General features: G+C 54.4%; 1 protein-coding gene across 1 annotated transcript; it reads right to left on the reverse strand.

Annotated features, from left to right (window-relative positions):
- Window positions 1-1,438: 1,438 nt before the first annotated feature.
- Window positions 1,439-25,445, reverse strand: SSUH2 (ssu-2 homolog). Its single transcript, XM_079934535.1, has 12 exons — window positions 25,394-25,445; window positions 19,661-19,759; window positions 19,337-19,442; window positions 17,678-17,807; window positions 16,440-16,500; window positions 15,222-15,346; window positions 14,107-14,169; window positions 12,413-12,498; window positions 11,019-11,111; window positions 10,522-10,627; window positions 8,701-8,808; window positions 1,439-3,955 (listed from the first exon to the last, which is right to left on the reverse strand). The coding sequence occupies exons 1-12, from the start codon at window positions 25,419-25,421 to the stop codon at window positions 3,809-3,811; spliced, it is 1,152 nt and encodes a 383-aa protein (XP_079790661.1). The 5' UTR covers window positions 25,422-25,445; the 3' UTR covers window positions 1,439-3,808.
- Window positions 25,446-25,699: the final 254 nt, after the last annotated feature.

Below are 25,699 nucleotides of genomic sequence, written 5' to 3' on the forward strand. Positions count from 1 at the left end.
AGCCCCACTTGATCTGTGAGCCGGGTTTATGTATCTGGGTCCCACAGATTTGCGGGAGAAAAGGTGAAATTTTAAAAGGAAAACTGGGAGCAGATGCAACTCTCCAAAGTACACAATGAAAACTGAAGCCCCAGAGGGGCCTGAACGACTCGTCCAGGGCCACACAGCTGACAGGCCAGACTGGAATTAAAATCCGGTATTTTTTGTGTTAAGTCAACGTGCGGCACCTCCTCCTAGCCCTTGGGTCACGCTTGGCGGTCATCACTGACACGCACCACTCTCACGTAAGGCAGTGACGAGCAAGAACCCAGCCGCCGGCCGGCCGGTGGTCCAGCGGAGGCCGAGACAAGGCAAATCAGGGACCGGTGCACGCGCACGTGCCCCGAGACATGAGCGCAGAGGAGGGGTCGCTGGATGCCGCCCACCCGAGGGCAAGGTGAAGACGCGGGGAAGTAGTGCGTGTGAGCTGAGCTGAAGGATGAAGAAGGGGAGCTGGCGGAATAGAGGTCACTCGCACTCACTCTGGTGCACGAGGGCCTGCTCACGGGTCACCTGGAGAGGCGCTGTGCCAAGCATTCAGGCCCTGCCCGTAGCCACAAAGGAGTTTCCTTCTGGGAGGAGATGGCCTTTCCAGGTACTGAGCACCTACTGAGGCTGAGCTCTGCCCGCCTGATGTCTCTTGAACCCGCCCTGCAAAGCAAGTGGTATCATCCCATCTCACAGAGGAGGTAACTGAGGCTCAGCAAGGTTAAGAGAACTGCCCAGTGTCACACAGCTGATTAGCGGGCAGGGCCAGAATTTGAACCAGAGTGTATATGCTCTTTCCACAATCCCTGACTATGAAATGTCAGCAAAAGGAGACTGGAATTCAAGCTGAACGTCCCAGCCACTGAATCTAGAAGGGTCTTTCCTGCTGAGAAACGTAATGCCACAGTCCTGACTGAGAAAACACAATTCTCTCATCACGCTCCGTATCAAGGGTTGCACATGAACTAGAAATTCAAGTTGGCTGTGGTACAACAAGCTGATAGGTGTTGAAGGCCAGGGTATAGGGAACTAGAGCGAATGACAGGGACCAGGAGAGAAGGGAGGAAAACCAGGTGGGGGAGGAAGTCCCTCCTGCCTTCTAAGCAGTGATCCTCTCCCCCTGGCAAGCAAACACACACACACACACACACACACACACACACACAACCATGCACATGCGACATGCAATACACACAAATACACACACATCGTGCATGCATACACACCATGTGCACACACCTATACACATGTGCACATGCTCATGCACAACTGCATGCACACATATACACACACAGGCACATTCATACACATGCTTGTAACCACTACCGCCATCTTGCCTCTTAGGCATCCTCATCTTGTAAAGCCACCTGACTCCCATGGATTCTTTCCTTATCCTCTGCTTACAGACAGCCTCTCCTCCCATCCTGTAGTCTCAGGGCAGAGACATCAGATCCGCGGGAAACCCTCACCAAGGCCTGAGCGGCTCCGGCCGCCAGGCAGAGGCCCAGCGTCTGCCAGTGACTGGTAAAGAACAGAGCTGGTGTTGTCCTTTGGCAGGGCCACAAAGAAACAGCCAGCCGCTTGAGGCTCACATCCTTCTACAGCAAAACTGAATCGGGACCAGAGCCACCCTGTGCAGTGGCCAGTTTGGGGGTTACAGCTGCCCTTGCATTCTGTTCTCTGCCCTCCAGGGACTTCAGCTGGGTCTGGGCTTACCAGCAACAGCCAACTCAGCCCTAGGATAACAGGCAGAAAGAGCAAATTAAGTCAGATCCTGGCTGCAGCAAAGGTCATAAAAACAGACAACACTGCAGGGGAAACCACGCAACAGTTATCAAACAGCCGGAGGACCCAGTAACCATCTGGGATTTTGCCAGAACCACCAGAACTAAGGGGCCCTACGGCTGGTGGCTCACTGAGGCTCAATTAGAACAGTGTCCCCATGACCCACTTTATTCCAGCCAGATTTTCTTGCTGGGTCCAGTTCACATGCCAACAGCGTGTACGGGCCACGTGGCCTCAACCCTAACATACGTGAGGCTCCCTTTTTATCCTAAAATGACATTTAGACATAACCCACTTACAGACCATTTTTAAAAAGCAATTTAATGCCCAAACGGAAACATAAAGGAGAAGTAAGAAGAAAGCAGTGTTTTAATACATGTAGTTCAATCTGTGAGGCTCAAGCACGGCGGCCCGCGGAACCCCAACAAAGGCGCCAGAGTTCCACGTTTGTACGTGAGAGAAGGGGGAGGATCAGAAGCCGTTCCAAACAAGACACACCAGAAAATCAAAGAACAGAGGCGAACACCACATAAAAATCCGCACTGCATTCAGTAATAACCGATGAGACCTTGTAGAAGTAATTCCTCCGTGAGTGTCCACGGGGTATCTGCTAGCCACGTAACACGTGGAATGCCACTCCACTGCGCTGACGTCCCCGAGCACTGCTGGATGCCCCGCTTTCCTGGGCTCCGTCCACCAATGATGGCAACAGCCAAAAACCGTCCCCTCCAGTTGTACGAGGCCCCAGGGGAATGGCCTCAGACCACCCCTCCCCCACCTGAGCCTCCCCCAACCAGGCCTCTTATGTCCACGTGCTTCTACCCTATGGGGGACGAGGGCTGCAGGCCAGAAGGAGCTTGGGGATCAAGAGGGTACGGACTGGCCCTCCTGGGGTGCAGCACTCCCCTTCCGGGTGGGGGCAGGCATTGTAAGATGACAGGGACATCCGGTTACTCACAATCAGGTACATGGTGGCTCACGCAGCCCCCGAACCACCCCTCCAAAGCCAACCGGGCATTCAGTGTGCAGGGTGTCCCCTCCACCCACCCAGCCTCACTGCACCAGGTGGGAGTTCCTGCCTGGGACTGGGTACACAGTCTACTCGGTGCGCAGGTTCTAAGATCAGCACGTGATGTAAGAACCTGCATATACCCAAAACCACTCTCTAAAATTTACCCATGCACAGGCACCACGTTAGAGATTAGCATACAGACCCTTGGTCTATCCAACACAGCGGGTTTGTTCTCCAGTCTGGGAACAGATCTCTGTCTCTTTAATTGGGGCACACGTGTGGGGTGCTTACCCTGAGAGCCGCCATGCTGTGAGGAAGCCCACGCCGCATGCGGAGGCCCCATGTAGGTGTTCCAGCCGAAAGCCGCCATCGACCACCAGGCATCTGGGTGAACCAGCCTTCAGCGCCCCTGCCCTTGAGCCACCCCAGCCTTTGATACTTCCAGGTGAGGCACCAGATGTCATGGAACAGAGATAAGCCATCCCACCATGGCTATGTCTGAATTCCTGACCCACAGAATGAGGAGTAAAATGGTGTACATTTTTGCCTAAGTGCACTATTTGGTGTGCATAAGAGGCAGCTAATTTCTGTCTATCTTTCAACATTTCAGAATCACTCAGCTCCACAAAAGGCCCAGACTAGCAGAGACACACCAGAACTGAGACTGACCGAGGGAAAAGTAAAATCAACCCCACGCTCAATCAGGGCTTTAGTTCACAGGCCAGAGGCAAAGCCCCCACTGCTTAAGTTATTTCTCCTAAAGCAATGTGTGTAGATGAATTCTTGTAGCTTAGACACGTGATAGATTCCGCCAGACGGGCTCCAGAAGGACTTGTAGCTTGACAGAGGAGCTGAATTCTCTGGAAGGACACACCCGGGTTTGCATGCAATTGTCCAGAGGAGCCAACAGTGAGTCAACTCAGAGACCTCAGCCAATCTCCTGGGCAAACGTGAGTGGCGGGCTCTGGGGGCAGATGTGCGACGTCAGATGATGGTGCAGCCACAGCAGTACCTCTCGGGGTAATCCACCACGTACACTTTGTGGTCGGTGCCGTAGATGTAGTAGACGTACGTCTTTCCTTGGTACCAGTAACGAACTTCCGTGAGGGGGACCAGTTCAATGGTCTGGCGCTGAGGAAACAATTGGCCAAGAAAAACCTCAGGGTTCTGTTCAAGTCACTCGCCTGCTCAAGAACCTTCAGTAGCTCCCTACTACCTGTGGAATGAAGTTCAGGCTCTGGACTTGGCGTTTTGCCTCCAACCTGCCTCCCAGATGTATCTCTTACTACGCCTCTTCACATACCCTAAGCTCTGGCCCAAACCGACTTCTCGTCTTTAACCACCACCTCATTCTCAGTTTCATGAAGCGGTGGGGTGGGGGGAGGGGGCGCACAGGCAATCCCCAGGGGAGTTGCAAGATGTATGGAACTCCACCAGCCAAACAGGACATCTTCCAGAAGCGGTAATTTTTAGATGGGAGGGTGGACAGAGTGGAGTGGAGAAAAGTGGAGGACAAAGTCATTTTAAAAATTTTTCTATTAAAACAACCATGGAGATGTTAGGGAATGTATTATGCAATTTGAATTAAATTTTAAGATAAAATGTTGACACCAAAGAAATTCCAAAGTTTGGTGGGCTGCTGCAGGCTATTTTCTCAGACGCTTCCCTCCCTGCACCAGAGTTTTGCATCAACCCTCCTTCGAGAAAAGTCTTTCTCAAGTTTTCCCCTCCTTTCACACATGGGGAAACTGAGGCCCATGGAATTTCAAGCTTGCAAGATCATCCAGGTCAAGCCCCACCTCCTGGCTGGACCTATTTCAGGCTCAAACCTCCTCCCTGGCATCCCTGTCTACTCGAGAGCCCGGGGCACTCACTCCCCCCATGAAGAGGGGTCCTAAATCCCTTGTTCTCTAGCCCCTTCTCGGAGCACTTACTCAACAATCTTCCAGAATCACGGGGCAGTGAACGGGATGCCCTGCCGCCTCGGAGCTGACACTGACTCCTGCTGAGACACCCAGGTCATTGGCTTTGGCACTGATTTGTTACGGAAAACTACGGGTGCAACCCACAGAGCGAAGTGACTCCTCAGCCCCAGCAAAGCTTTCTCGGGACATACCGTGGGCCAGGCTCGGTGCCCAAACCCTAAGTTCTTGTGCACAAGCTGCTCGCCTGTCCCAGACTCGGATGTGGGGACCCCAATCCCGGAGGGAGGTGGTGTGCTTGGCCCAGGGTCAGACCCTCCTACTTGCAGGAAGATCCCCTCCTTGGGAAAAGAGCCCAAGTCCTCTCGTGGGAGATGATGGTCCTGAGGCCCCTGGGGAAAGTGGGGAACAGGCCGGGAGAGGATGTTGAGCAGAGGGCTCCCTACGCTGGGAGGTGCGGGTGGGAGGGGTGGCAGAGGGAGTGACACTGTAGCAGGAGGCGGGGGACTCAGGGTCAGGGCACGCACTTCCCATGAAGCCGTCTGCGTGACCTCCCACTTCCTCTCTCTGGGCCTCCGTTTCTTCATCTGCGAAATGGGTACAAAAACTTCTATGTCATGGAGTTGTTGAGAAAACCAAATGAGACGGTGAGACTGAGTTTTCTCCATGTGCCGGAGAGCGGCCTCCAAGGGGGATAACTACGGAATGAAAAGGTAGACGATCCCTCTTGCCATGCTGGCACAGGAGACCCAACATGGGAACCACGGGGCAAGAGGGGAGGGGAGCCAACCTCTGCTCAGAAAGCCTGGGCCGCGGGTTAGACCACTCTTGTTTCCAAACTCTTCTGCTACCCGACACAGAGCAAAACCACAGCGGCCCCACCCCACGTGCCTCCATTTGGATTCTAAAGGTCTCCAGGTTGGGGACCACAGGTTGGCCAGGACATCAACGGCCATCCAGTGGTCATCTCGTAATCGGACGTGTATCTGCTGGAACCCCTTGACTGTGCCCCTGGGACGAGCAGATTCCAGGTCTGAGAGGAGGGGCCGGGGCCCCTCCCTGGATTCTACTCGCTAACTTCCCAACCCTGAACAAAATATTGGCATGAACCTTTGTCTGTAGATCCTGGGCCCAAGGACGATTTAGGACAAAGAGTCACAGAAGTGGCCTCTTCTCCCTTTATGCTCCCTTTTAAAGAAACATGCACGTCTGCCCCTGGTGCACCCCTCCCTGCTCCAGGTCTGGTCCACAGATGGCTTGTGTCGCCCGAGACGGGGCTGTACCATCAGGGAAAGCCCGGGAGCCCCAGGGTCTAGACAGAGGCCTGCCGCCAACATGCAGTGTGATCTTGGGCAGGCACTGCCCCTCTGCCAAATGAAGGGTCCAAAAAGGACTCAAAATTGTCAGCCTCAGCAGCAGAAACGTCCCAGGAGAGCACCTGTGTCCGCAAGCTGCTGCAATCCTGCCTCGTCCTCCGGCCAGTCCTACAGTAGTGCTACAGTACACAGCTCACTACTGGGCGGTCTTCACTGTAATGCCCACCAGACTGTACCAGGGCTGCAGAAGCAAGGCCCCTTAGAGACCGGGCTGGGGTCCTCCGTGGATGGGGCTGAAGAACAAACGTCAGCTCCAGGCAAACAGCCGCTGAGGTATGGCTGACACTCAGAGCGTCACTACCCTCACCGCCCCCTTGTCTGACCCTCTTCCTGTTCCGGCTCCCCCACCCCTTTACCTGTTTCCCCTGGGAGCCCTTCCTTAACAAATGTCTTGGGCTTCCCTGGTGGCGCAGTGGTTAGGGAGCCGCCTGCCAATGCAGGGGACACAGATTCGAGCGCTGGTCCAGGAAGATCCCACACACCGTGGAGCAACTAAGCTCTGAGCCTGTGCTCTAGAGCTCATGAGCCACAACTACTGAGCCCATATGCCACAACTACTGAAGCCCGCACACCTAGAGCCCATGCTCCACAATGAGAAGCCACCGCAATGAGAAGCCCGCGCACCACAAAGACCCAACGCAGCCAAAAATAAAATAAATTGATAAAAAATAAAACAAACGGGCTTCGCTGGTGGCACAGTGGTTGAGAGTCTGCCTGCCGATGCAGGGGACGCGGGTTCGTGCCCCGGTCTGGGAAGATCCCACATGCCGCGGAGCGGCTGGGCCCGTGAGCCACGGCCGCTGAGCCTGCGCGTCCGGAGCCTGTGCTCCGCAACGGGAGAGGCCACAGCAGTGAGAGGCCCGCGTACCGCAAAAAAAAATAAATAAATAAACAAAAAATGACTTGCACACGGATCCTCGTCTCAGAGCTGCTTCTGCGGAGCCCAACCTAAGGTAAGGTCCAACCGCGCCCCTTTTACAGATGAGGACATCGAGGCCCGTGAATGGAAGGGCCAGGAGCCATGACTATGTGCCAGAGCTGGGAAGCAGGACATAACCTGGGAAGTGACTCGCCCCTGCAATGTCTGCCAGGCGACAAGGGCACTGCCTCGTCCGGCTGATAGCCCTGCAAACCTACGCTGGCTTTCACAGTCGCTTGTGTGCCTTGAGTGTGGCAGATAATAACATTTCCCTTGGAGTTGGGAAATCTGAGTTCTACTCCTGGGCTCTTCCACTGAGAAGCTGTGTGACCTTGCCTAAATTACTTCCACTGTCTGGGCTTCCTCTGATTTATCGGCAAAGTCATGGGTTTGGACTAGACCAGGGGTAGCCGAGGATGCCCACAGGCCAAAGTTGGCCCAGCAGTCCATACAGTGCTCTTAGCATTTTTAAAATTTTGCTTTCAGTATTGAAAAACTTGAAGATTTCATGTAAAAATGTGTATTTCAGAAGGTCTGAAATCTCTGCCCCTGCACTGCACAGAGCTGAGGGGAGGCGGGGCCCTCTGGGTAAGGGGGCCTCCTACCCACAGCACCCCCCACCCAGGCCTTTCAGTTTGCAGTGCCCCCGTTTCATCCTCTCTGAGGTGCATTCCAGCTCCAAGACGGTCATTATTAATTTTAAATTAAATGCATCCTTTTCTCTCCTGCAAACAGGGTAAGCGTGCAGGAAGAGAAGCGGAATACTCATTGCAAAGGGAACGGAAGGCACAGGGACATTTTGAGCACCGGGTTCCACGCACTTAAAGCAAATGATCTCATCCCTACCAAGCCCTCTGAGGCGGTAGTAATATCTTTTTCACGGGTGAGAAACTGAACTTCAGGAAGGCGTTTGTAGCTGGCCCGGGACCACTCTGGGACGTGGAAGAGCCAGGATCTGCGCCCAGTTTGTAAGACTCGGACCCCCGACAGAGCCCTCACGGAGCTCAGGCGCTGGGCTTTCCCTTGCCAACCCGCCGCCCCATCTTCCATCCCCGTTTCCTTTACCCCGTCCCCTGCCGCACACGCCCCGCCCACCGCGGCTCCTGGGGACGCGACGGGCACCAGCGCCACCTAGTGGCAAGCAGGATAACAGCCGCACAGCAGCGCGGGCCGTCAGCCCTGCCCTTGGGGGCCTGGGATTTGGGAAGTGCCCCGGGGGGCCGGACGCTGGGTTCCAAACCTGCCCTTGCACCCTATATCTCGAGCTTTCCCTCCCCTTCCCTGAATACCGGGGGGGGGGGGTGAGAATCGAAACGACACTGAGCCACATTCCTGCGTGAAACCCTGTAAGCTCTCTGTCGCTCGCAGGATATAACAGTCCAAACTTCTCCCCGTGGCCTTATGTCTGACCAGCCCTGCTCTCTGACCTCCGGTCACTCTGGCCCCACGTCAGTGCCTAGTACCTCTGTGCTCCTCCGACTGGGGCTCCCCCCCTCCCCCCCTTCCTTCTGCCCTGCCACTCTCAAGAAGGAACCTCCCCACAAAGGGAGGAGCCCGTTCCCTCCTTTACGTCCACGGGGACAGTGTCCTGGAGCCCCAGCAGACCCGGCACCTCACCTTCCACCAGCCCCGGTCCCCACCCCACCCCCCTCAGCTCACCTGCTGCAGCACGCGGGCTCGGGAGGCCAGCGCAGCGCTGTGCTCGGCGATACCCCGCTGGGAGGCCAGAGAGATTTCCCGCAGGGGGAAGTCCACGATGGGGTACACCTGGGGGGAGACGCAGACCACCTGACCCGGAGCCTCAGCACCTGGAGCCTTGGAGGGCTGATGGGAGCACGAGGCCGGAAAGGGACGGGCCCGGGCCAGGAGCGAGCGGGATGGGTGGGGCTTGTTAAACCCAAGCGGACCATTGATCATCCACCTTATAGCGTCGGGAACTCCAGCCAATAAACGAGGGCCGTAGACAGACTACCCGCCCACCCGGCGCGCCTTCCCTGCTGCCTAACTCAGGCTAGGATTGGGCGCAGGGTTTCCTAGAGGGGTGATGCCTGAAGTGAGCCTTTAGAGAGCCTAGTGATTGGGGCAAAGAAAGGAAGGTGAGGACTATTATGAAGCCATAAAGAAGGAATTCCTGCCATTTTCAGCAACATGGATGGAAGAGGGCATTATGTTAAGTAAGATAAGTCAGAGAAAGATACACACCCTATGATCTCACTTACATGTGGAATTAAACACAAACTCCTAGATACAGAGAAGAGATTGATGGTTTCCAGAGATGGGGATTGGAGGGGTGGGCAAAAGGGGTGAAAGGGGGTCAATTGGTACAAACTTCCAATTATGAGATAAATAAGTCTTGGGAGTGTGAAGTACAGAATGGTAACTACAGTTGATAATACTGGATTGGATATTTGAAAGTTGCTGAGAGTAGCTCATAAAAATGTCTCATCACAAGAAAAATCATTTTAACTGTGTGGTGATGGACGTGAACTGGATTTATTGTGGTGATGATTTCACAGTAATATACAAATACCAAATCATGATATACACCTGAAACTAATAAGCCAATCTGAAACAGCTACATACTGTTAAAAAAAAAAAAAGAAGGAAGGAAGGGTGGGAAGAAGAAAGGGAAGAAAGCAAAACCAAAAAAAACTGTCTTAGGATGTCCCAAAAGGCCAAATTCCCTTCCCAGGCCGACAGCAGGGAGCCACAGGGCCAGAGTAAATACTCACGTTTGAAGGCCATAGGGTCTCTGTCTCGACTACTCAACTCTGCCCTCGAAGCACGATAGCAGCCACAGACAATACATAAACAAGTGGGCTGTGCTCCAATAAAACTTTATTTATAAAAGCAGGCCAAGGGCCGGAATTTGCCAACTGCTAGTGTACAAGACCCTCCCTGATCTGGCTGCTGGCACCTGTCATGTCTTAGCTCCTTGCTCCGCCCAGCTCGCTGCCCTCCAGCCCCCTGCCCTCTGCCGCTCCTCGAGGCCTCTGTCGTGCTGCTTCCTCTGCTGGACACCCTGACTCCCATACTGTCACACCATCCACTCCCCCAAGGCACCGCTCTCCACCACCGACACCCTGCCCCTTCCTCTCTACCTCGCTTGTGTATTTCTCAATGGCTGACGGTGTGGTGAAAATGCTCTTATTACCCTCTCCCTCACCGACTGTGAGATCGGAGGGCAGAGATTCTGTTTTATGGTATCCCCATGGCCTAGAATGGTGCCTGGTATAGGAGGAGCGTCTCAAGATTTGTCCAAGGGAAGGAGGGAGGAAAAGAGGGAGAGAAAATGAACAGGGGAAGAAAGGAGGGTTGAATATGTAAAATTCAAGACAAACTGCCCCATGGGGTCCCAGCAGCCTCTGTCCCCGCCCAGCCTTTCTGAATGAATGCATCGCCTGCAGAACCAGAAGACCCGGCCTCACAGGTGGAGGAGGGACCCAGCTCCCTTTAGGGCGGTAGCAAAGCCCTCCTTACCATCGTGTTTTCATCCTTAAAGAGCGTCTCTCCTCTGGCTTTAGCAAGCAGGTCCCCAGGGCAGGCCAGCTGGTGCTCAGACACAAACTCAAACAGGCTGTTCTTCCTGGAAGTGAAGAGGATGAGAGACAGAGCCCGGGGGTCGGGTTAAGCCCTGGGTTTGGAGTCAGGCAGATAGGGCTGGACGGCTTGCCGTGCTACCGGTGGGACCTCGGGAAAGTGCTTTAGCCTCTCTGGGCCTCAGCATTCTCACGCGCAAGATGGAAAACTAGTGAAGTACAGACAGTTCTGTTCTAGCAAGGTACCCGATAGGAGAAACCCTTAATGCGTGGGAGCTTCCCTGACGTGGGGCCTTAGGACCCTGGGACTCCGTCTCTCCCAGCAGATCCCTGCACTGTGAAAGCCCCAACCAAGTGGAGCTTCTCTGCAGAAACCAGTCCAGGCCACGTCCCCCCCGGCCACCCCGCCAGGCCATGGCATTGAGAGGTGCCACGTACCACACGATGACCAGCTGGAGGAAGTGCAGCAGTTTCTTCTCGCCCTTGCAGGTGGCACAGGTCTTGTTCCCCCTCCCTGAGCATGTGCTGCATCTGAGAGGGGCCCCATCAGTACCACTCAGATGGTCGTGGTGTCCCAGTGGCTCCGGAGGCCCCTGCCTCACATCCTTCCTCATAGAGGTGCACTGTGGTGGGCACGGATTGCTTCCGCGTGCCCACCATCTAGACCTCCCGCTCCTCGTAGCAGGGCCCCAATCTCCCTTTGGAGACATGGTTTGTGGGCTTGGCCCCATCCCTTCTATGACCAGCTTGGGACCTCAGCCTGGCCAATCAGAGCATTCCATCTCTCTGGCCATAGTGGCTGATACAGAGATTGACACATGACCCAGGGGAGTGCACTGAGATCCACCCCACAACTTTTGCTGGAACTATCAGGAAAGGGCCATCCTTTTCCACTGAGGTCACCAAGCTTGGAGCTGCTGGTGGCCTCCTCTGCCACCACAGGAGACAGCCTGCCTGAGGATGAAGCCAACATGAAGGAAAGCAGAGTGAGGGACAGAGACAGATTCCTGGTGACACTGTTTAAGCACCTGGATCCAGCTGTACCTGAAGTCATCCCAGAAATCTATTCCTCGACTTTTCCATCACATGGGCCTATAAATTTACTCTTTTGCTAAAGCCAGTTTGAACTGGAGTTCTTTTACTTGTAAGTGAAAGAAATCTAAGTTTCTTTCCAAATCAAAGAGCTCCTTTACCAACCACAGGTGGCAGGTCCACCAAAGCTTCGCCATCTGGCTTGTTAGAAGGATGGCCTGGGCCTGGATGAGCCACAGGTATCATTAACCCAACACAACTTTGAAGAGTTTCACTCCTCATGGTTTCTTGTTTCCCTTTAAAGATTTATAAATACATGAAAGGACGTCAAGCCCAAAAGGCAGCAACCCACTGTTTGCAAAGCCCTGTGAACAGGCACTTTGTTTAGTCAATCAACCAACCTTCCTTCACTCTTCCTCCATTTAGTCCCTGCAATGGGTTATAAATAAGGGTTTGCCCGGGCCCGGATCCTCAGAGAGATAAGAATCTCACCTTGGTGCTCTTCTGTATTCACTTCCCCTCCACGTGAGCACGAAGCGGTCTCCTCTCTTAACCCATGGCCTCCCTTCCTCCCTGCAGACCCTCGTACCTCCCCCCGCCCCCGACCCACAGATTGCTTGATGGGCTCCACTTGGTCTCGAGAAACACTCACTGAGGTGACAGGGCACCTACAATGCACAGAGCTCTGGGGACACAGGGGTGACGAGACAGCGCACCCACTTGCCTTCCTGAGGGCAGGCAGTAAAAAGCAAGAACGCCCGTGAGAGCACTCAGCTCGGGGCCGGGGAGCCCCGTCTTACCTCTGCCTGCCGGACCCCGAGCACATCTGACACCGCCGGGCGGGCCTGGCTCTGCGCTTGGCCCGGCTGCATGAGGGGCACCGCACCTGCGGACACACGTGGCCTCAGCCCTCACCCGCCTCCCGGGGAGCAGGCAAAGGGCAACCTGAGACCTGGCTCCAACCCAGCCTGTGACCTTCCCCAAGCTGTCACTTCCCTACTTGCTCTCCCTGGGCCTCGCCCCTTGTCTGTAAAATGCAGTGTATCTTTGGACCCCTCCAGTTGTAGCTTCAGAGACTCTGCATCCTCACATCCCTGTTTCTCCTGAGACCTCAGCCTCTCCTGCTCTTCTCTCAACCCCATGACCCTTGGGACCGTCCCCTGACCAAACAACCACGGCCGGGGCGGGGAGAGGGGGGCAGGCTGGCCCTCCCTGGTGCTGGATGGACCAGGCTATGCCCTCACAGCGGGCTCGGGGTGCGCTCCGGAGACATTCCATGGAAAGCCTGAGGGACAAGGGGGTAAGAGGAGGAGGGGCGGGAGGGAGCAGCAAAGGCCACCAGCGAAGGCCACCGGAGGACACAGAGCAGGTGCAGCCACCGCGGAGCCCCACGGTGCGTGCGGAGCGGGTAGAGGGACGAGCACGCGGCAGGCGGAAGGTGGGTGCAAGGGCGCGTGGGCAGAGAGAGGACAGAGGAGGCCGGTTTACTGCAGCAAGTAGTCAGTGTGTGTCCAAGGGGTTAGGCACAAACGGGGAGGTGGGGAGAGCTGAGAACACGTGAGGGGCGTGGACTTACTGCCGGGAAGGCTAGTAGCCTAGAGGATCCTGCAAAGAACGCTGAGGCCACGAGGGCCTGGCTGGCGCTTAGGGGCCCGCGCGGGGCTGAATAGTATACGTGGTCGTCCCCGCCCGGATTTACATCTTCCAGAACCTCAGAATGTGACCTTATTTGGAATTCATCTTTGCAGATGTAATTAGTAAAGGTGAGGTCATACTGCAGAAGGGTGGGCCCTACATCCAATGACTCGTGTCCCTATGGGAAGCCCGTGAGGAGACAGAGACACACACAGAGAAGCCAGGAAGCAACACGGAGGCAGCGATGGGGGTGAGGCAGCTATAAGCCAAGGACTGCCAGCCGCTGCCAGAAGCCAGGAGGAAGGCATGAGATGGCTCTTAACCCTGCCGACACCTTGGTATTGGACATCCAGCCTCCAGAACTCTTAGGGGATAAATTTGTTGCTTTAAGCCACCCAGTTTGTGGTCATTTATTACGGCAGCCCCAGGAAGCTAATCCAAGGCCGAGTCTATTGTGTCCCTCAAAGGCCCTGAACTTCACTTCTCGGCCGGCACTGGCCCCTGCACTACAAGTGCTGGTCACTTGCCAGTCTGCCCCTCGGACAGAGGGTCCCTGTGAGAAGGACCCCAGGTCTCAGTCCTCCTGCACCCAGCAGGTACTCAATAAATGTTTGTAGGTGGAGCAGAAAAGGAGAGAAGAATGAAAATCATAAACCATCAAAGGGAAATAAGGTCAATAGAGACCACCCACTCCAACATTCCCATTTTACAGGTAGGAAGATGGAGGCCCGGAGAGGGAGGATGACTTGTCGGAGGGCCCACTGTTGGCGCAGGGAGCCCCAGGCTGCCAGCCCAGCCCTCCATCCCCAGGTGGCCCTGCTCCACATCACGTACTCACCAACGGCCACATGTGACTCACCGTGCCGGCCCCGTGGCAGCTGCTGCACTTGTAGCGCCCATGCCCGTGGCATTTGTGGCATTCCTGAGAGTGAACGCTCTCCTTGGTCTGGTTTTCCAAGTACCAGCAGCTCCTGATTTCACCAACCCCACCCCCATGATGTCAGCATCCCAGGTCGAGGTATAACAATTCAGGCCATGGTGGGAAGACGACCATTTGTGACTAGGCTTCCAAAGGGCCTTGAACACCAAGCCAAGGAGATCACATTACCATCTCCCCGGAGCCTCAGCCCAGTCGGCCCTGGATGCTAAGACGGGGAGACCAGGTCTCCGACTCCCATGTCCTAACTCACACTCCCAGGCGAAACCACAAAAGCCAGTATCCTTTGCCCATTAGGTGGCTAAAGTGGTCTTTGGGAATAGAAGCCATAAAAAAACAGAGGGTGTTTTTGCAAAAGGCAGCGAGTGAGCTACTGGAATTCAATGGCTGAATCAAAACAGCTTTTCCACCCTGGAGAACAGAATGAAACACTTTCTTGATCTCTCAAAGTCCTCTTCGTCTTATGATGCTATGAAAACTCAGAGGGTAAAATGACACGCTTGAATCAAGCTCTAAAGTGAAAACAAGGCAGTTAATTAGATGAGCACAGAACATAAAACATCTCAGCTGTGGTTCTGTAACACATTAGGTTACCCTCACTACCTGTCCTGATTATATTTCTGTAAAACAGCGTGGATGTCAAATTCTACTCCCCTAATGACTTCCATAAAAAAAAATCCCAGGGATGCTTTAACTTTATTTTATATGTTTCATTCAGCTGTTTCCCAACAGGTCAAAAAAATAAAAAAGACAAAAACCCTCAGATGGTCTAGGAATGTGAATGCTCGCTATTTGAATCTGGTGACAATTTCGTACCATCCTGTTGCTATGTGAACGCTCCCTAATTTGCACGGAATTTCGTAGGGGACTACATCCCATACGCTGGGTTTTCTTAGAATTCTGCTTATTTGATGGGCAAGGAATAAACCACCAGCCTGGATTTTGGCTTTCCTTTTCAAAAGGATAAAGTTTGAAGAAACTACGGTGCCGGAAAACCAGCTCCGAGAGAAGGGCAGAGACTCCAATGAACACATTACCTTGACCAACGATGAGTGAGGGACTTGGAACTTCCTGGTATCTTCCTGAAACATCGGGGGAACCTGGACCTTGATGTCCCAAAGCCTGGGGGAGGTCCCTCTTTGTGGTCCATCCACGGAGTGGTCTGACAGAGAAAGGGGCTGTTCAAAGAGCAGCAAATGGCTGCAAGGACCAGCCTTCATTTATTCACCAAATAGTACGGAGCCTTCACCTGGTGCAGGCGTTAAGCTAGAACCTGGGGCCGAGGGACTGGTAGGTAAGGGTCCCCTTAGAGCCTGTGGCTAGGCAGCCAAGCGTCGGAGTTGAACAGACCTGGCTGCCTCCCGCTTCTTGTACTTCCTGGCTGCGGAACTCGACACCAGTTCCTCCACCTATATATACCTCTCTGCCCTGCAATCCTCTCCTCTCTAACCAGGGATAACTGTGGCACCTACCATGGAGGACGGTAGTAAAACTGAACAGCAGAAGGCGTATCAAAGCTTAGCCCAGGGCTGGTACATGCCGAGGGAGCAATAAACCAGGATTGTCATCACTACTGTCACCATGCCCACCATCTTCTTTCTCCTCCTCCGTTCAAGGAGAGAGACTACATCACAATACAACAGAGTATGACATGGGAAGTGCTTTGGACAAGAGCTGCATAAGGCGTTCTGAAAAACTCAGAAGACTGACTCATTCTGCTGGGGAGGGGACAGCAGGGAAGAAATCCTCAAAGGCTGCATAAAAGAGGGGACCCTTGAGCTAAGTCTCGAAGGATGAACCAGAAAACAGATAGGGCACAGAGCTTCCCAGAAAGAGAGCCTTAAGCCTCTAGGGGGTCCAGCAGAGGTGACACAGCACACTGAATGGGGTGGGGATCCAGAGACTCGGGGAGGCGCTGGGGGTGGCCCAGGAGGCAGGAAGACGCCCGAGCACACTGGCTGCCTTTGCAGTCTGGCCCCGTGTGGCAGCACCAGCCTGTGGCCAAACGCAAACACTAGACTTTTGCAGGACCTCCTGCAAGCCACTTCCTGGACAGGAAGCGTCTGCTAACGTCAGCCCTGGAAGGTCTCCAGGAGGAAAGGCCACCCTCTCTTTTGATGCGGGATGGGAAACTGAGGCTCCGAGCAGCAGAGCATCTTCCTCGGGGTTGGCGGCTAAGCCACAAGTCCTGACATTCTCCACCAATCCCGGCCATATTCACTCCGAATCAAACTGATTTCAGACAACTCACTTACTGGTAAAGGGCTGAAAAGTCCATTCACTTATCCTGGATTCACTGAAGGTTTCTAGTCGATACTACAAAGGAAAAATAGTGTGTTCACACGTGCCCTTAGGAAGACAGAGCCTCATGAGAAAGGATGAAGCTCCCCACCCCTGGGCTCAGCAGGGAGAACAGAAGTTCCCAAGCACGGCCAGCGCCCGAGGGCTGCTCAGAACAGGCTGGCAGCAGCAAGGACTCGCGTCGCAGATGCCCTGGGACATATCTGCCAGGGGTCATTCAGCCCCAGGAAACCTCCCCTGACAGACACACCACTGGGCACCTTCAGGATAATGTGTATAATTTCTTTATACACAGAAATGGTCTATGAGGCAAGTTTTGAAGCAAAAATTGCCCTCTGACAGATGGAGGCTGCTGGAATCAGCCACTCCGAGCACCCCTGGGGGAATGTATCTGCCTGAGGTCGAGATCCTCCTTCTTGATCCTCATCCACGGGATCTCGGACATCGCCTGGCTCCTCCTTTTCCATGTGAGGAAAGGGATGCTCAGAGAGGTCAGGTGACTTTCCCAAGGTCACACAGCTACACAGAGACCTCGTACCTCAAATCCCTGCTCTGACCACTCCCTGCGAGGCTGATTTCTGCAACTGTGTGCCCTCCAGGGGACGGCTATGCCAGTGACACTAGGAAATGTGAACTTCAACTTGTCCCTGTCAAGGCAGAAGGTGACACAGGTGGGGTCACCTTGTGTGGTCTTGGTACCAAGCACAGGACCTCCCTGGAGCCTCCGGCTTGGGGGTGATGAATAAATACCCCTGGCACAGATGAAACTTGGGGGAGGCAGAGGGAGCTGGGATCAGGGGAGGAGACGGCCCGTTCCAGGCCACCCCTCCAGGAAGCAGGTAAGTTGTGTCTTTAAAAACAGGGCTTCGGTGCCCGCAAACCTGTGTTTGAATCCCAGCTCGGTCACTTCTAGCTGCGTGTTTGGGGGCAAGTAACTCCACCTCTCTAAATGTCCAATTCCTCCTCACTGGTGACGATGATACCTACCATGAAGGGTAGCTATGAGGATTCGGTGAGACATATAGGTAATGCGCTATCCATGACGCCTAGGGCATTCGAGCTGTTCTCTGGTGATTGACAACCGTGATTCCTCGTATTATAACTCACTACAATGTCACCGCTATTCACACACACTGTTCCCCAAGACTCCTTTCTCCCCGGCCTCGCCAGGCGCCCTCCGGCCAGCCCTCACCCTGCGCAGGACCTGCTGCTTCAGCTCCAGGATGACGAGGTCACCGGCGGCCGCACTGCCGTAGCAGCACTTGGAGTCCACGAAGCTGAGGAGGGCTTCCCGGGCCACCTCCTCTGTCACCACGGGGACTCTGGTGGGGACCGAGCAGAGGGGCGGTGGGTCGGGGAGAGCCTGCGGGCTCACCCAGGCCAGCCAGCCCCCTCACGGTGCCGATGGAAACCAAGGCCCGGAGACAGGGGTCCCCCGGCCGTGTCCACAGCAGTGGTAGAGCCCTCGGACATCCAGCTGGTGAGCGCATCTCCGGCATCAGGAACTGTGTGAACAGATGCCCAGTGGGAAAGTGGCAGGTCCTTCTAGAGGACAGCAAAACCACTTTAGCTGAGGTCTGGAGCTGCGGAGAAGGGCTGATGGGGTCTTAGAACTCAAATGAAAAAACAGAAACAAAACACTGAAAGATGAATTATGCCACTTTACAGATAAGGAAAACTGAGGTCCAGAGAAGATGTCACACAGCTAGGAGGAGGCAGAGTTAGGACTAGACAAGGTTCCTGCCCTCTGGGACCTTGACTTCAGCCAGAGGAATTGTGAGTAATGCCCAGGGGAAGACCCCAGCCGAGAACCTTCTGACAGTGGCGCCCACAGAGACCCGCCGTGAGCCTGCTGGACGGCAGTGGTGCAGGCTGGGAGGGCAGACTAGGAAGGACCCTTTCTCGGCCCCCTCTCGGGACACCTCTCCTCCTCCTGGAAGACTCCCCTGAGGCCCAACTGCCCTGTCCCTCCTCGGCAAAGCCCTCCCGCCAATGCCATGAGCTGAGGCCCCTTCCTCCGCCCTGCCCCCCATCTTCACATTCTTCTCCACGGCAGCCTGCCTCCAAATGTAAGCCCTCACCAACGCACGCTGTGTCGCCGACACCCCCGGCCCAGCGCACAGAGGGCCCGTGTGCCCACAGACAGTGCCCAGCAGATGGAGGGCGTGGGCGCAGCAGTGGCCGGGACGACTCCACGGAAGAAGGGGCGTCTGCAGGCACGCAGGGAGGGCGGCCAGGGAGGAGAAGGGAGGGGGTCCAGGCAGCAGCGGGGCCAGAAGCACCAGGAAGGCACCCTCAACGGCAGGACACGGCCACCCTGGACCCAGCATGGGCACGGCTCCTCCTCCTGTCCACCCAAAGCTGGCCGGACAGCCGGAGCTCTGTCTCCAAGCAAGCAGACTTTCGGTAAAGGGCGAGATAGGAAATACTTTAGGCTTTGCGGGCCACGTGGCCTCTGTGTCACCACTCAGCTCCTCTGTCACGGGGTAAAAGCAGCCACAGACAGTAAGGAAACAAAAACACACGGCCGTGTACCAATAAAACCTGACAGGCAAAAGGAGGCAGTGAGCTGGACCTGGCCCGGGGGCCGTAGTTTGCAACCCCTGATCTAGACTAGAGTTTTCAACCCTGGCTTGGTAGCCCAACAACCTGAAGAGCTTGGAAAGATACACACTCCCAGGCTCCATCCCTGGAGACTCTGGTCCACTGGGTCTGGAGTCCTGATGCACTGTCTGGGTTGAAATCTGTGGCCCCTGAGATCCCCGAGGAGGGCTGTCGGGGGACAGAGGTGACCTGAGGATCATCTCGCGTGACCCCGCGCAACGGCTCCGTGGGGGCTGTCGGGGCTCACCTGGGCTCCAGAAACGAAGACCAGCACCTTTGTTCCCGGGGCCTCCCCGGGGCCTCCGAAGGTGGGAAGAATATCTGGCATCCTGGGTTCCAAGACCGGCAGCATCCTGGTCGTAGGTGGAGATGGACGTGGTCACGGAATGTCCATGGACACAGGGCCTATGCCCCGTCCTCCCGTTCCCTCCCAATGGCGACAAGGGGCTTCCCAGGGCCCCCAGGGGACAGGGGAGCTCTCCCAGCCCGGCCTGTTCCAGAGATGCCCGCTCAACAGCATAAGCCCCGGGAAGAGGCTGTGGGACCCAAGCCCCCAGGGACACAGACTCACTGTCCCCTTGAAGAAGGCAGTCACAGCTGGGCAGCCTCTCCAGGAGTTCAGCCGGGGGCGCCAGAGGACTCTCGGCCTCGAAGCTGAGGTCCATCACACCTGGGGAAGAACGGGCAGTGCTGAGCCTTGGGGAGGAGGGGGTCGAAGGCGACTCCTGTCAGCTACCTGACGGGTGAGGGCAGGTGCGTCGTAGAGAGGCTCACGGTTTCAGTCAGTCTCACTCCGGCCCCCTCACGACACACAACATACTTGTAGGGCGGCCAGCAATGGGGTTGGGGGTATGACAGTAGCAGTGGTAGTAATAACGATGAGACAAACATTCGGAAGGGCAGCTCCTATCTGCTGGGCACCTACTGAAGTGTGCCAGTCCACCTACTGGGTGCCAGCCCACCTACTGGGCACCCGCTGAAGTGTGCCAGTCAGCGGGACAGGTGCGGTATAAACAGTATCATATTCCCCAGCCCTAGGAGACAGACACTGAATAACAGACGGGCACACTTCTTTGCTGCTCCTCTCATCAACAGACAGGTCTCCGTTTCCTCCCCTTGAACCTGGGCAGGCTTGTGACTGCTTCACCAAGGGAACACAGCAAGCAAAGAAGAGACTGCAGCTCCTACTTCTGGCCTCCTGAAGCCGTCCCTCTTGATGCCTGAGAACATTCATGGCCGAGAACAGAGAGGGAGGAGGCGGTGTCATTGAAACAAATTAACAACCCTGCTCTACCACCCCTCCCCCATGAGGGGTGCACTTGTCCTCTGATAATAAGCACTACATATGCATCTCTAAGGTTCTGTCTCCTTGCAGGAAACTTCCAAAGGAAGCTGAAATAGAAGAACATTTGTGGATACAGAGAGTACCTTTCTTAGCAGGAAAGCTTATCTTTGTAAGCAAACGATTCTGCCAAGAAGCAGGTGAGAGGCCTGGGACGCACGCGAGTGCGATGTAAAGTGACGTCATCCCAAAGCGGCAACGCCTGCCAATGTGTCCTGAAATCCCCAGGATGAGATTTCCCCCGGAATTATTCTTCGAACCTTGGTTCTCAATATTGTTTCGCTTCTAATAAGTTTATTAGCATTCTCTGCTACTCCAGCCACCAGGGACCCAGGGATCAGCAAACGTTTTCTACAAACAGCCAGGTGGTAAACAGTTCAGACTATGGGCTGTACAGTCTGTTTTAGTTACACACCTCGGCCGCAGTGCCCTGAAAGCAGCTACAGACAACAGACAACTGAGTAAGTGTGGCTCGTTCCAGTTCAACTATAAAACAGGCGGTGGGTCAGCTTTGGTCCGTGAGGCGTATTTTGCCCACCCTGACCTGACACCCACCTGTGCGGGGGCACTCTGAGGGGATCCGGAAGGTGGTGGCTGGAATTTGAACCTGTCTGGGGCAGGGTCCATGCAGTGTCTGTGAGCGCAGTTAAAAGAATTACAGGTGAGGGGCAGGGTTGGACTGCAGCCAGGGTGGGGATGGGGGTGGCTGCACTCAGAATCCCTGGGCATTGTGTTGAGGAACCCGGGCTCCGATATGCTGCCGTCTGAGCCAGGTAACACATGGCACTGTGCCGGACACGCACCCTCCCAGCGCTCAGCTCCTCCAGCTGGGAAAGAGAGCGGGTGGCATTAGGGCCCACCTAACGAGACAACGTGGATACAGCTCTCAGCCCCGAGCCTGGCATGGAATAAATGTTCGGTCAGTGCCTTGGACCGAGGAGGGCGGGTCTTCCTCTTTCCCGGTGCTCCTTTAAGCCAGTGCACAAGAGTGAAAATGTCAAGCGTGGAAAGAAAGGCAAGGCCATCACAGCCCCCTCCCCTGGGAGGGCCCCCGCCTGCCCGGAAGTCTTGTCTCCGCTGGGGCATCAGTACTCCCCTGGACGAGAAGACGCCACGTGGCTGCTCTGTCCTGCTGGAAACCCAACAACAGTGCAGGAAGACGGGAAGAATGAGAGGTGGGGCGCTCAGAGCTCCATCCATCAACTGGGAGCCACAATGACCTCTGGCAACTCATCAGAGCTAAATTAAACTCCCCATTATGTTGTGGACGAAAATAAAGGCCTCCAGGCTGAAGCACGGGCAGACACGTCATTTCCTGGGCAGATCTCAGCGGGCACAACAGGAATGCGGACGTCACGGGACATTGGGTGGCGCCCAGCGTGGGGTGCTCCGATGGGGGCCACCAGCCGCGTCACCATTTCCACAGTGTTGGGCTGAGTTCCAGGGTGGCCGTCCAGCTGGACCACTGCCCCCTATTCACGCACTGCCTCGGTGAGGGACGCTCCATGATCTCTCTTGCACCTCATGACAACCACTATTTTCCCCATTTAGTAGAAGGACGAGATGAGGCTCAGAGATGTGATTTGAGACAGCAAAAGCTCACAGGCGCATAGCAGAGACAGAAACAGTACTTAGAACTCAGAGCCTGACTCCAAGCCCCAAGGCCTTTCTACTCAGGTGAATACGCCAGTGCTCCAGGCACACACGTCGAGTGGTTGCCGAGAGAGCTTTGCAAAGTGCCACCCAGGTCGTGTTTCTGCTCACCAGACGCCAGCTATTTTTCTTTTGCATAGGAAGGAATTTTTCTGGTGGAGAAAGGCACAATTCGTGGATAACCCCCTTATCTTTCTCTTTTTTTTTTGGCGGTACACGGGCCTCTCACTGTTGTGGCCTCTCCCGTTGCGGAGCACAGGCTCCGGACGCGCAGGCTCAGCGGCCATGGCTCACGGGCCCAGCTGCTCCGTGGCATGTGGGATCTTCCCAGACCGGGGCGCGAACCCACATCCCCTGCATCGGCAGGCGGATTCTCAACCACTGCGCCACCAGGGACGCCCTATCTTTCCCTTTTTAAAATGCCATTCCCTTGATTTCAGGTGATCAAAGGAGTGCACGTCTCCTGCCCCTGATTAATCATTGTTAAAGCACTGAAATCTGACAGAGGTGGTGCTGAAAGTGACTTCCAAGTGGATGCGACACCCAGAATGTCCCTATCCGTGCCTACTTTGGTACCAAACTATGTTACTGGAGGAAGATATTCTCTCTCTGAAGCTTCCCCACACTGTAGACTCAAAAACTAAGGGGACAACACTTTAGTGACTGGGAAGGGTAACTCAACTGGCTAAAGTGGACAACCATCTCTCACCTAAGAAGAGACATTTAAATTACAGAAGTCAGGCTTCCCTGGTGGCGCAGTGGTTAAGAATCCACCTGCCAATGCAGGGGACACGGATTCAAGCCCTGGTCCAGGAAGATCCCACATGCCGTGGAGCAACTAAGCCCATGCGCCACAACTACTGAGCCTGTGTTCTAGAGCCCGTGAGCCACAACTGTTGACCCTTTGTGCCACAACTACTGAAGCCCACACACCGCAACTACTGAAGCCCATATGCAACAACTACGGAAGCCTGTGAGCCTAGAGCCCGAGCTCTGCAACAGAAGCCACCGCAATGAGAAGCCCACGCACCACAACGAAGAGTAGCCCCTGCTCACTGCAACTAGAGAAAGCCTGCACACAGCAACAAAGACCCAATGCAGTCAAAAATAAACAATAAATAAAATAAATTTATTTTAAAAAAAAAGAAAGAAAAAGCTTTAAAAATAAATAAATAAATTACAGAAGTCCCATAGCAGGCTCCCTTTCTGAAACCAGGAGAAAACTTTACTTAGTTTCAGATTTCGTCAATCTTGTTTCTAAAAACTTTCTGGACAATCTCACATCTTGCAGTAGACCCTAAATGCCGGCCTGAGGTTTGATTATGTTGGAAACCAGCACATAGGGTGACCCTATGGCAGAATCAGAGTTTTTAGAATTTTAAGGGAACTAAAAAGAGTTCACCTTCTTCTTACCTTGCTTACCAAAAAGCTTGATGCCAAAACAGAAACACCATGGTGGTAATATTTTCCATTAATAGCAGTTTAATTTTAAAGCTCTCGGGGACATAATCTGATAATTCTCTAGAGTCAACATTTACTCCATGCCTACGCTGGGCTGAGTGATATATTAGGCACTTTACATCCAATTAATCTTTTACCAGTTCTGCAAGATGACACCATCTCTATTTTTATTGGGGGAAATAAAGCTCAGAGAGGTCAAGTGACTTAGGCGAAGTCACCCAGCAATTAGGAGGCAGAGCTTGGATTTGAATCCAGATCTGACATAGCCCATGTCTACTACAACAAACTCCAAGGATAAACTGAAAGAATGCTAATGAGCAGTATTTTTTAAGAGGAAAGACTGCATTCGACTGTTAGTAGAAGCTTATTAGAATAAGACTATGGATACACAATTTCCAATATATTAGAGATATATATCAGAGAGTCCAATACATCAGAGAGTCGGTCCTCCTCAAATACATGCTAAAATATCTTGGTACAGTCTCTCACTTCAATATGAAAAAGGACTCCAACAAAATTTAAACTGAGCTCTCTCAGATTAGCATAGGTTCATTTCATATCCCACTGCAGCTCTGAGGCTTAAAGCTCAGACACCCCAACATTAAGGGCAGGAAAGAGTGTTGGGCCTGCAAAGGACCTTCAAAGTCACCAAGTTCGGTAACTCTGAAAATGTACTAGGGTCACGGGCCTCTCTGGGATTCAAGTGAAAGTTGTGGATGCCTTCCCCTCCCCCTCCCCCTCCCCTCCCTCTTCCCCTCCCCCTCCCCTCCCTCTTCCCCTCCCCCTCCCCTCCCCCTTCCCCTCCCCCTCCCCTCCCCTCCCCCTCCCCCCTCCCCCTCCTCCCCCCCCACAAAGCCCACATACAGTATTTTGCCTTCACCTTCATGGTCCTCAAATTAAGAACTCCTGACCAATCTCCTTTTACAGATGGGGAAACTGAAGCTCAGAGAGGTTAAGTGACTTGACCAAGATCACAGAGCCAACTCACAGCAGGGCTAGGACTGGAACCCTAGCCTGCCAATTCCCAACCTGATACTCCCCACGTTGTCCATTCCAAACTCACTCTCCAACTTTCTTGTTTTAAAACACAGCACATTTCTTCTTAAAATACCACTTCCTTCTTCATCTCTTTAATTAGTTCTTAGATTCCATTGTATTTCTGTCCCACTAATGACAAGATGGGGTCACCTGGACTATGTTTCCTGAGCAGTAATGAACAAGTGAGCTTTTTGCTAGAGGGAGATCGTGCGTAAAGACCTTTCACTGACATTGCTTTAAAATTAACCTCATCTGGGCTTCCCTGGTGGCGCAGTGGTTGAGAGTCCGCCTGCCGATGCAGGGGACACGGGTTCGTGCCCCGGTCCGGGAAGATCCCACATGCCGCAGAGCGGCTGGGCCCGTGAGCCATGGCCGCTGAGCCTGCGCGTCCGGAGCCTGTGCTCCGCAACGGGAGAGGCCACAACAGTGAGAGGCCCGCGTACCGCAAAAAAAAAAAAATTAACCTCATCTAAGAACTGATGCAACTCTGACTGAAATAAGAAGCCTGATATCCAGGCTCACATTTGGCTTGGGCGGGGGAGGGGTGACTATCAATCGGAGAAGGAAGGATAGAGAATCTAAGATTTGGACAGTGTTCCGTGGTTAGGGAGGAAAGTCCTCACCCGAGGCACCTAATGGAAGAACAGCCTGCAGGCTGCAAACGGGCTTTACGTGTGAAAGGAAGGAAGGAAGGAAGGGATGCTCTAGCAGCACAGACGCAGAACCAAGACAGCGCTGAGGGCAGTGGGGAGATTTCAGCTCAGCGACCCACGGAGGCGGGCGCCCCTCGCCCTGACAGGTTGTACTTACTGTCACCGTCACTGAGATCCCTGTCCATCGTCGAGACGTCCAGCCAGGGAAGCGTCTGCCCTCCCAGTGGGCTCAGGCTGCTGGGATCTGAGGGACCACCCCAGGCCCCGCCCAGAACAGCGGGCCCATTGTTACCTGATCTGAATACAACAGAGGGAAACATCTGTGGGGAAGCCCCGAGGCCATCAGAGCGGCTGCTCTGGCCCCCGTCTACGGGTTCTTGGGGCTCCTCCTCACAAGACCCTCTACTTGCCGGGCTCGGCTGGCGCCCCTGATCGCCTGCATCCTCACGCAGCCCTGAGAGAT

The sequence above is a fragment of the Stenella coeruleoalba genome (genome assembly GCF_951394435.1).
Source record: "Stenella coeruleoalba genome assembly, chromosome: 10".
Classification (NCBI taxonomy): Eukaryota; Metazoa; Chordata; class Mammalia; order Artiodactyla; family Delphinidae; genus Stenella; species Stenella coeruleoalba.

Excerpts from the sequence above, each read along its gene's own strand:
- SSUH2 (XM_079934535.1), bottom strand. The coding sequence starts at position 25,421 with ATGGACAGGGATCTCAGTGACGGTGACA. Across the intron at positions 17,808-19,336 it reads TCTTCGTTTCTGGAGCCCAG|AGTCCCCGTGGTGACAGAGG; the intron begins GTGAGCCCCGAC and ends GGTCCCCACCAG. Across the intron at positions 11,112-12,412 it reads TCGGGGTCCGGCAGGCAGAG|ATGCAGCACATGCTCAGGGA; the intron begins GTAAGACGGGGC and ends GGCCCCTCTCAG.